This window comes from Pezoporus occidentalis, unplaced genomic scaffold (genome assembly GCF_034315485.1).
Source record: "Pezoporus occidentalis ecotype Australia unplaced genomic scaffold, CSIRO_AGI_Poc_V1 ctg59, whole genome shotgun sequence".
In the NCBI taxonomy this organism is placed as follows: domain Eukaryota; kingdom Metazoa; phylum Chordata; class Aves; order Psittaciformes; family Psittacidae; genus Pezoporus; species Pezoporus occidentalis.
Genome location: NW_026915932.1, coordinates 4,246,896 through 4,258,648, shown reverse-complemented (window position 1 = coordinate 4,258,648; position 11,753 = coordinate 4,246,896). Strand labels below are relative to the sequence as shown.

Here is an 11,753-nt window from a genome sequence, read left to right as displayed (position 1 = left end):
GAAGAGTTCCTAAAGCAACTATGGGAAGTTTGAAGCATTAGGACTGGTAGGGCAGAATTAGTAACCAGAGGCTACACCTACATGAGTATTTTGGTTCAGCAATGCAGTGCAGGTCTGAATCAGCTTCTCTTCATTTCCATGCATTGGCTTTCTTTGCCACATGCAATGCAGATTTCTTATAAAGGATTCTCAACTAGAAGCTGCACAAGCGTGTACCAGATGTTCTCATAACCCTACCAGGAAGGCAAAGCTTCCAGTGTTTCTTCACAGGGATTTGAACTGCTTGTGGCATAGATGTCTGGACCAAGTCTAGACTAAAGTAAAAACCTAAAGATATATAAATAACATAGATAGCATGAGCACCAGTTGTTTTGATCCACTCCTACCGCGTGAAATTACTTGCTAGTGTAGATATAGGCACATAGGGCTCCAGGCAAAACATCAAGCAGACATACAGGCAACTAGAAAAAAAAGAAGGGGGAAGGGAGGGAAAGCTGTGCAGGCCTTAGGAAAAGGTCTTCAGCAAGTTAAAAAAAAGAAAATAAAATAGTTGTTTCTTGTATGCAGGCAGCGCAACAGACCCAGTCCTGTCACAGTTACACAGAAACTGTTCCAACTGACTGTTCAGAAGTAGGGAACTGTCAGTTCAAAGTATTGCTAGTCTGAGATGTAATTGCATAATGAATCAAACACAACCCAAAATGCCATGTAACGACGCCCACAAAAATCTCTCATATTTTGGAACGAGCAATAGGTGCTACATGCCCTGGATTAAAAATCTGAGTAGCACCTGAAGCCTGGCTGCTCAGTTACCACAGATGCCTAGTTTTGTACCCGAGGGCTCAGGGATGACAGGCATAGTTATTTGACAGATGCTGACTGCCTGGAAGAGCAGAGGCCTTCAGGCAAACAGGCCCTTTTCTCCCCGTACAGGAGGCTGCCTCTCTCTCTAGCATCCAGCATTAATGCAGCAACTTCTCAGTTGTAGCTAGAGTGAGGGCAGGACAAAATGAACATATCCTCAATGATATTGTCTCAGTATATTCTTAAACAAATTAATTACTTGGGAGCAGTAGAATTTTGGGGGTCACCTCTTGCTCCAATTGCAGACAGGGTGCCTCAGCCATTACTGTAAATAAATGTTGGAAGGTAAGAACTCTGGAGGGATCCTGAAGTGGGTTGCCAGTACACATTATATTGTCTCAATCACACAGCTGCAAATGCAGACCATCCAGTAAACTTAACAAAACTACAGTTTTGTACTAACTGCTATTCTGGTGCTGCAGTTATATAACTATTTTTTTCCTAGCATCCAAAAAAGGGAGTTTGGATTATAATATACCTTCTGATCTACATATCAAAAGTCTTACAGCAAGTATCACAAAGTCCAGTTTGGCTCTGAAAAGTTACCATAAATATAGTTTTTATTTTTTCTTCGTGTGTTTGTGGGAATGTACAGAATTGTAAAGCATTAAGCCACAATATCTCTTAACCCTGTATTTTCTAAACTCAGTCTAGACCTATGTATGCAGTCTGGTTTCTGACTACCTGCTGCACACCTATCTAGAAAAAGAATACTTCGTCCTTCCCCAGTCTAAACGCTGGATCCTAAGGAATACAGAAGCCTAAGAATCATTAGTGATTCACAACCCCCACCACCTTCATACTTTTACTTCTAGACGTCTTTTGGATCTGCAATGTTAACAGGGTAGAAAACCCTGTCAAGAACCCTGTCAAGAAACCTATTCACCCATTAGTAAGACAGGGAATTAGTGCCAAGATATATTTCCAAGAAATGCTCATACTGTGCTAACATATACCAATATTTCTATCACTGAAATGACTGAAGTGCACTAAGCAACAGGCCTGTTCAGTGAGCAGCTCTTCTCTGCAGGTTGAAACTTTTCTATGCATATTTCAGCATAAGGTTTACTATGTTTTGTGTTTGCTTATAGCAGTCATAAGATCTTTTTTTTAGGAGCATCTCAGACCATATGCTCAACTGGAGTTTATGCATAAATTATAAGCCTGTCCAACCTCTTGCACCTGTATAATGTTGTGGCTTGGTTGATTTTAATGAGCAGCATTGCCTGAAGATTGGTGGTACCACTTTGTTTGCCTATATTAACAATGTGCCTTCCTTATCACCCTACCGGCAGCAGTCCTCAGAGCAAACCAGATGCTGAAATCATAGGAGAGACAAAAACAGCCGAAGAATTTCCAGTCCACCTCAGCAGCAGTGAAGAAAGCACTGGCAGCTGGTCCCAGCTAGCTAACGATGAGGACAATCCTGATGACACAAGCAGCTACTTACAACTCAGCGAGCCATCCCTAAGGTACCCATATTGTCTGTTCTCAGTATAAAATATGAGCTAATCAACCAGACCAATGATCTGGCTACCACATATCAGGAATGAGGTTCAACAGCTTCAGATTTATTCAGAATACTGTAAAGAAAACCTAATAACTGAGTTCATCTCCTTAAAAAAAAAGAAAAAAAAAAGAGAGAAAAATTAGCCACATTCTGGTTCTCAGCAAGATTTCTTTTTTTTAGTGTAAGCAGCTAGATTCAGACAAAGAGAAAATTTCCTGGCACCACTCCAATGCCTCAGTCCTACAGTGAAAGGGCCATCAGACAAGCTAATTGTTGCAGTCTTTCCTTTGATGTATTTGCTATTTGCATAATGTTTATTTTGTCATTTCCTTAGCTGAGATTGATGACACTAATATTCCCACCAGTTATCTGTACACCAAGAAGAGCAGAGACAGAGCCTTGATATGCTTAGGATGGCACGGGGAAGCAGATTAACAGAGGATGACAGAGTTCTCCTTGGGTAGGCATAAATTCCAGAGCTCCCATCACAGTGTGCTGCTTTTTGTTCCTATTCAAGTCAGGACATGCATTTACAAATGTTATCTAGTCCTTAGAGTTTGTATAAAGTGATGTTAGTGTGACTTCAGCCCTTTCATGACTTCAGATTGAGCAAGTTCTTAACATGCTTTTAGATTAGGTTTTAAAATACTGTAAAGTATTTACATCTTTCTCTTGTGTATCAAAATGACAAGGAAGGAAGTCACTATAGTAATGAGCAAAGAAAAGAAAAAGCCTCTGTCAGAGAGCACTGTTGGATAGCTGAAAAAATAGTGAGCAAAACCTGCCTGTCAGTGTGGGTGAACATTCATCATCCATCATTATAGTATCAACCTTTAACAAAGTTCTTGGTCTGAGAGAGCTAAAGTATTGTGCCTCTTGGCTCTGCACTTAAACAGAAATTGCTACAGCAAGTCTGAATGCATGGCATTCTGACACCGACTCAGAAAGACCTGATGGGGAAAAGAGCTAATCGATCTTTCTAATGTAAGGAAAAAAGACTATTAGTTCTGTTGGGGTTTTTTTGATAAAAATTAAGCGGTTCATGTTCACTTGCTCACAGAACTGGCTTGTGCTAATTCACTTGCAGCCGGCAAATTCACAACCTGTTCACAAGATTAACACAATATCTGCATACACATTCACTATCAATTTTATAATGATGTTATAAAGCGAACTGGTACTACTTTCTCCAAATATTCTCAGATGTCATACTTCATCCTTATGAAAAAGCCAAGGAGAATACTTTTTCTTGTTACTGGTCCCAGTGGGCACTGGTTATAATCAAAACCTGTCTTTCAGAGTAGTCAGAAACATAAAGGGCTGTCACTGTACCTGTGGGTTCCATCAGATCCCCGATAGTATTTGAGGTATGATATAATACACTGAAACTGTTGCTGGTTACAGGCATGGAGTCACCCAACAGGTAAGTAGTATGATGGGCAACCAAATGCCTTGCTATAACTCACCATGTTCAGAGGTATCTCAATCTCTGCAGGTTCTTCCAGGGCATCTCCGTACCTGGTAATCCTTTTCAAGGACTCACACAGACTGCTTTTTTTGTAAGAGGCCAAATGATCATTGCATAAGGCATTCACAAGAAGATAGTCCACTTTTTTTATTTCCTCCAGTTTAAAGCATCACTTGATACATGCTCTATCTAGAACTATTTTTATAAAAGCCTCATTATTTTGAGCAGATTAGTGTGCTTCATTCTGGGAACCGCTTGCTGAGTGGAATGGATTTTGTGGAACTCTGCATAACAGAGGGCACCTCTTCACTTTGCTTTGTACATAAGTAAATTACAAAAAAGATGTATGGGAACATATTCAGGGCAGCTTGGCACTAATATCTAAACTTTTGCTTTGTCAGCAATGGTAACAGCAGTACTACTAGCAGTCTTGGCATTATGGACCTGGAAATTTATCAGGAGAACGTGCCATCTTCTCCTACGATTAAGTAAGTAGTCACTGAAGTGAGATTTGATGTTTAGTCCAACTTGAACTGCAAATCATTTACACCATCTAAAATGAGCCAAGCCCTGCTTTGCACCTGCTGCTGAGCCTGCTGTTAGCTTCAGAAAAAGCACATGAAGGTTTCTGTGCAGAGTTACAACACTAGAGAGTGAAAGATTACCCAGGAAAGTTAACCCAGGCAGATCTCTCAAAAGAGCATGGATCCACCAACTGCTCTGACTAAAAGACAGTTTTCTGTGGTATGGGTTTCTCATTGTGTTAACTTTCTTCTCCCAGTAACTTCAAATATTGTCAAAACTACTGTAACAGCAAGCAAGGTCAAGCAAATAAGAATCTGTTAAAATAAAAGGAAAAAATCTGATAGCATTCTTTCAAATAAAAATAATAATTTGGCCCAAAGTACATCTTACCTATTGTTTCTGGGCATGTTTCTACTTAGCATGCAATTAACTTATCAAGAGACGTGTAAGTACCTACTTAAAAGGTTCTGGCACCCTGAAACCTGGTGTAAACTGCCAGCTGGTGAATGTCACAATGTAGTCAGGGCATGGTCATTGCAGAAGTGTACAAACCATATATCAAACATTGAACATGGGATCTTTGTGAAGTCAGTGACATCAGAAAATCTTCGCAGCTTGCTACCAGATTGTACTACAACTGCCCTGCTTTTTCTGTAAAAGGCTCTTTCTTTTTGTAAGAAATCTGGGCTTTCATATTTCTGTAGTTATGTACATTCTCTCTCAGCTGCCGATTCGTAGACTAACCTTGTTAAAACATTCCAAACTTCACAGTAGACAGTGATACCTCCTGCACATATTCCTAAAGGTGACCCCTTTCCCTAAAATTTCTGAGGAGCAAAGGGATACATTTTTGACTCCCCTCGTTAGCTTTCAGGAGCTATTCTCAGCTGTTAGCTGATAGGCATGAGAAGCTTGTACTTCCACAAATCAAAATCAAGGCACAGAACGCATCTGCTTTTCAAACAGAAAACTGAAAAAAGCCTGATGGGAATTAAGCACCTATGATTCTAAGTCATGACAAACCATACTGCCCTTTTATTCTTTCCTCTCACATCTTGCAGTAACCACTACATGAGAATATATAATCTTGATTCTTTGAAGCTCTGGGGGAGGTTCTGAAATCTCATGAATGAAGGTGGCAAAGAAGTCGATAAAGAGTAATGTCCTATGCTAGAAACAAAATCTTATACCTGCAGCATTCCCCCTGATTGAGGGCAGGATGGGACAGTTTGGAAATGTGTACTGCAAATGCTATCCCTCCACAAATGATGAAACAAATGCAAGAGCTGTGGCAGCAATAGTGAATTTGCAGCCCCTTGCTATATATATATAAGCATGGATATTGTGTTCAGAAATGGAAGCTGAAGCAGTGACTACATGCCTGGAGTTTGTTTCCTGTAGTTTAGGAAAGAGATGATACACAAGAAATTTAACATCTTTGGAAATTTTTACAAGGTGTAAACAGAATTTGTTTATCCAAACAGCAAATACATTTAAAAACAGCAGTAGTTGAAGTAATTCATAGTTATGATCGTGTTTAATTATGAAAGATAAAAGTAGAGAGCAAAGCTGGAGAGGATTCAGCCACGGAGTATAGCACTGCAAAATGTAGACACTGGAAGTTCAGTATTTCCGCCCAGGTTCTGAGGTCTGCTGTATCTTATCATAATGTCATTTACGTGTCATGAAAAATGTAAAGATCTGCAGATCCTGGTGAAACATAATACACAGCACAACCATTACAAGTACTCTATCCTATTACAGTAAGAATGATGAAATTCCCATAGCTTTTCCTGATTTACAGATAAAAATAAATACATTCAGCATTTCATTATTCCATCCTATGTAACCTTTTTCTTGCAGTTTTCTAGGTTTTACATTGAGGGAGAAGTTTATCCATCATGAAGCAATGTTGTAGACTGTTCCTAAATATCACTAATAAGCTTTGTTGTTGTTTGTTTGTTTCTAAGTGAATTAATAGAAGAAAAGGTTTTCCTTAAAGAACAGACAGAAAATACAGAGGGTAAGTTGAACCGTATCGATTGAAGCATACAGGCTGAAGTTAACATGAGTAATTGCACAGTAACTGCTGGGATTATTTTTCCAGAAAGTACTTCTGGGCTTTCAGTGGGAACAGCTAATTGTCAAAAGGACCTACTGGTGATAAACTTTGATCTGGAACCAGAGTGCCCCGATGCGGAGCTGCGAGCCACCCTGCAGTGGATAGCCGCTTCTGAACTTGGAATTCCAACCATCTATTTTAAGAAATCTCAGGAAAACAGAATTGAAAAGGTAGTATTTACAGAAGTGGGCATGCTATTAATTCATTTTGATCACAATAGTTACTATGACTTCTTGAAGTTAGTGAGCTTAATGGGAGATGCAAAAACATCTTCATTACAGCAAGATGGCAATGCTATTGTCTATTATAGAAAGGGAAGAATGGATTAAATGTGTCAGAATTGAAGGTATGTGAACTAGTAGATTGTCCATGGCACAAGAAATAGTAGCACCATGAGACCTTCTCCAAAGCCTCTCTAACATGCTTTGATGAATCTGTTCATTTTTTCAGTGGTGTTAAGTATCAACATCCAAGTCAGAATTAACAGAGAGCCCTTTATGTGGCTGCACTTGAAGAGTTGCAGATGGCTTACGCAGAGTTTGAGCATGTAGCTTAAAAATCACTAGCGTGTGGGCAAGGTTCTGCCTTGCCTGCAACACGGATTAGGGCAGCCTCAGGCAGGTCTGAACTTGTGCCTGACAGTCCTTAGATTGTTACAGCTGGGGATACAGCAAGGCATCGCAGGGGCCTGTGGCCAAAGGCACTGGCTTTATAGTCACTTTGGGCTCATAGAAAAGGATTGCTTGTCACCAGGGAATGGACCCACTGCACAAATGTACAGAAGAGGCTAACTGCAAAATACAGAAAGCTAACTTGTGTTAGCTCAGGTCCACTGTCTAAAATAACGAGATTATGAGGCTTCTGCACCAGAGCTGATGGAAAGTTCAGAGAATAGGTAGGATGGACTTAGCTGTGTACGCATATCCTTGTAGTATCCACTACCTTGAGAGAGACAGTTTTAGCTCAGGCAGTGACCAACCAGTGTTTCCAGTGGAGCTGTATTTGCAATCACATCTATTACTTGGAAAATTTGGCTGAAAATTAAAATATTTTGCATCATTGTATGAAAATTATGAAGTACCTCCCCTGGCTTAATAATAAAGTATTATGTGTGCCAGTATCCTTTTGCTCCTACTCATGCGTAGCTCAGCCTCTGCCATTTTGAAAGCAGACGTCTGATTCCAGAGAGAGGCAGACAGACACAGCCTACTAGAACCAAGAAATCTCTGAGGTATTAGTCCAAGCCAGAGCAACAAGAGCAACACTGAAGTCCAAAATGGTAACAAGAAGTGCAGACTGTTCCTATTCCTGAATGATTCATTAAGTGCTCCATTGTGGATAACCCCAAATGACACCCACAGTATTTCAGGAATAACCAGAACAGCCCCATTTCCAAGGTCAGTAAGAATAGCTCAAGCTTTGGGCTTTCAAAAAGTGTCTTAGAATTCCAAGCAATTAATAAAATTAAAAAAAAGTATTACAAATCACTATTTTGGTCTCTTATGGGAAGATCATTTTGAGTAGCAGAGATATTGTTTGATTTTCTTGAGTACATGCATTTGGGAATCATAAACATAATTTAAAATGCATTCAGCAGCAACAGTCCAAATTGCATCTAATTAAAGAAACAGCTGTCAGCTTTACCCATGTGCTTTGGCAAACAGCTAATTCAATTGCAAAAATACACTAGAGAATAATGAAGCACATCCTGCCTACAACAGTGCTTTTGGAAGTCACGTGCCTATTAAATATCATTAAAATACATATTAAAAGTTTAGGCTTCAGTATGTAAATAGCAAACAGCTACACTAACTAGAGACACAATATTTTCTTGTGTTGTTTAAAACTGGAATCACAGAAGGATCAAGCCAATTAGATATTGAGTGTGAATTTCAAAGAAATTAAAAGCTTTGATTTTCATTTATGTGCTTCAGAAAAAAAATGGGACCAGATGTATGACACTGTGAAGCCCTTGCTTGTATAAAGTGGACAAAATTCAGGATTTTTTTTGCAGCTGCGTAAGAATATATATTTAATCTCTGATTGATCTGAAAGTTAAAAATCAAATACCGGTACTTTCTGTGATTCAACCACAATTGTAGCAAATGTCTTCTTGTGACAGAAGTTTACCTAGAATTTCCTCTCACCAGTACTATGTGAATATTTAATACACTATTGGATGGATATGTGGAAATCCAGAAAATTAAATACAAAGTAATATTAGCAAATGGTAAAGAAGTGGGATTTTTTTTGTTTTGTTTTTTTTTTAATTCTTCAGACTGGATAGTCACACTTCCATTCTTTTCACAGTGAGTTGTTGGTAACAAGGAAAGTTGTGATCCTTTACCAAGCTCACTTTCACTGTTCTTAATTTCATTGCAATAAATAAGAAATAATTGCAGCTCATCTAGAAAACATTGAGATGTGGCCAGTCTTTGGGGAGCTATAGGACTTCAGCAATGAAATTTTATAAATAGAAAGAAACTGTATGTTACTGTGTAATGAACTGTGCCCACTCCCACTCACAGCGGTGCATTTTCAAAGGATGGTTTGTGTGTATTAATTTCACAAAACATTAGCAAAGCATTAAGCAAATCCTGAGTGTGTTTTGTTTTGGTTTTTTATTAGTTTTCAGATGTTGTGCAATTAGTTCAACGGAAGTCCTGGAAAGTGGGGGATATCTTTCATGCCGTGGTGCAGTACTGCAAGCTCAGTGAGGAAGGCCAAGTGGTGACACCAAGCCTGTTTGATTGGCTTCTCGAACTGGGTTAAGAAAGTTCAACCTGTTCAGCATTTTTGTTTTACTCCAGTTTAAATAAGCAGTGGTTTGTGTAATGCTCTGATTTCTGAATGCCACTGAATAAAATGAGCAAAAATATACAAACTCTAGAGAAACAGCACATGGCTGTTCCAGAACTGAAGAAGCTAAGTGAAACCAAGGTGTATTGTATCTTTCTGTATCATGAGGGGCTCGTGACATATTGTGCTATAGGGTGTACTGTACCAGAAGGGGATGGATTTTTTTAGTCTTCTGAATTAATGGAATATACAGTAAAGGCTTAATTAAATGTCCAATGTGTTCCACTTTCATCAGTTGGTTTAAATCGATCAGCCAAAATGGGATAGTACACAAACATTCAGTTTTTAATTGCCAATATTTTTACAGCTTAACTATTAGAACCAGAGTGTGTTCCAAGATGCCTAGAGATGCACATATCCCTAGACAAATAATTCTTTTTTTTATCCCTATAATCTAGAGGGGTAAAAACTTTTGAACACTTAACTTGCCATTAGTCAACACAATAAAAAGCTGCTGAAAGCACATTTTAGTTTCTTTCCATGTGATTCTTTTCCATAACCATTCCCAATTCCTGTCTTCTTCTCAAGGAAAGAAAATCTAGACTCTCAGTTTCTACCCTTAAAAAAACTGTCTCCTTTTCACTTGGACGCAGTGCAGTTCAGCATAGCTAGGCATAGTATGTCCCTGAACACAGCTCTGTGAGCCAAGGCAGCAGGTTTCTAAGCCCTGTCCTGCCACAGACCATGTCCTCTCATGACCTTGGGCAAGTCATTTCACCTCTGTGCCTCAGTGTCTCTACCTGGTAAAAGGGAGTAACGATAGTACAATTGTTATGTGAAGTGCTTCTATTTAAAGCACTATGTAACATGCTACATATCAGTTAAAATCAGTGAAAAAATCCTATTTTAATTTTAATTTTACCAAATAAATTGTTACTAAGTTGAAAAAAATGCATATTTGAATATAGTACCATCTCATAAAAATCTTAGTGTTATTTTTTGTAACTTCCAAGAAAGCAAAATGATTGTTAGAATTTCAGCAGACATACTTGTTCGGTTTGGATATAAGTGTTTGGACTATATGTGATAGTTCACATTACTATAAGATTTATATAACTGTTTGATAAAATAATCTATGGTATCGTCTTGAGATGTTCTGTTAGTATCATGCACTTAATGATGCATTCTCTTGATTCTGCCAAAGAGATTGGTTTTGAATTTAAAGGTAATTGTATTTATCACATCAGAGCTCTTCTATTATTTGTTTCTTTGAAAATATTTATCTTTCCTCTCTCTCTCTACCTAAATAGCATAATAGAAAACATGCCTGCTTTTCCCAGTAAAATATTTAAGAGATGTTTTATTTTTTCCATATAACAGTATATGCTTCTGTAATATTTCTTGGGAAAATGGGAAAAAAAAAAAAACAACATCCTTTTGCACTAAATATTTTTGAAAATTTTAAAATAGTTTAAAATAATTTATGAAAGAGCCATATTCTCAATTTTATCTTTAAAACCATTCCTAAACTTGCATGATTGCATCACTCATGAAACACAAATTGTTAGTGAATCAAAATCTAATGTGGAACATTAAACAACAAGACTAATCTACATCTACTCTGCAGCATACACAAAACAGTGAAGGTTGCTTTACTGTGAGATAAAGGTCATTTTATTGCATACACTGAACACTACTGTGCAGTCACTGGGTAGTAATTCCCACTAACATGAGTGGCAACTCTGAATGCTCAGCATTTCTGAGGCTGAAAGTTAATAAAAAGCACCAAGTATTATAGACTTAAAGTGCTTTGAGTCAATAAATGAGAAAGTGTTTTTATTTTTAAACCAAATACAGTTAGTGTCAGTATACAAGTTTTTTCTGTGATAGAATAAATGTTTACTTATCCTACAAAGCACAAATATAATGACGGAGTTGTACCAGTGTGATGCGGTTTCTCTGTACAATAGTTCTTAATGTTGCAATTTATTCAGAAATAAATTTGTGTTATAACATGTGTTTTCTTTGCCTTCCTAGAAAGTTCATCATGTACTATGGGGTTTTTGACTTATTAAATAACATTTGCCTGCCATCCATGTAGCATCTCAAGGCTGTCATTCTGAATGAAAATCTTGACCCATGGCCCTGACCAAAAGAAGTCAGGGCAAGTTCCATGTCTTACCTCAGCATCAAAGCTACGGCTTTACATAGGTTCCACAATTCGTTCAAGAGATACAAGGCAAATCATAGCGGTCTAAATATCACAGTAGAATAAAAAGGAAGTACGTGTTCATTGCTGTGAACTAACCCTCAAATAACTCCCAACATAGGAAAATCTCTCCAGCTGCTTTCAGTACCTGCAAAAGCAGGCAGGTGGGTCAGAGACAGAAGTTCAGCAGTTTCTTCTGCTTGTTTAAGTTTGTACAGGTATTTACTGCCTAGGTATAAGGGAATTTATTTCTACT

The 11,753-nt window shown here is 38.2% G+C and overlaps 1 protein-coding gene across 1 annotated transcript in view; it reads left to right on the top strand.

The window, feature by feature from the left end:
- SPHKAP (SPHK1 interactor, AKAP domain containing) overlaps positions 1-11,305 on the top strand; it is a 236,891-nt gene extending 225,586 nt beyond the window's left edge. Inside the window, exons 9-13 of the mRNA XM_062638983.1 lie at positions 2,160-2,336; positions 4,244-4,330; positions 6,338-6,390; positions 6,475-6,659; positions 9,118-11,305. Of these exons, the coding sequence (XP_062494967.1) occupies positions 2,160-2,336; positions 4,244-4,330; positions 6,338-6,390; positions 6,475-6,659; positions 9,118-9,261 (646 nt within the window). The 3' untranslated portion in view covers positions 9,262-11,305. The remainder of the gene's footprint in view (positions 1-2,159; positions 2,337-4,243; positions 4,331-6,337; positions 6,391-6,474; positions 6,660-9,117) is intronic.
- The last annotated feature ends 448 nt before the right edge of the window (positions 11,306-11,753 follow it).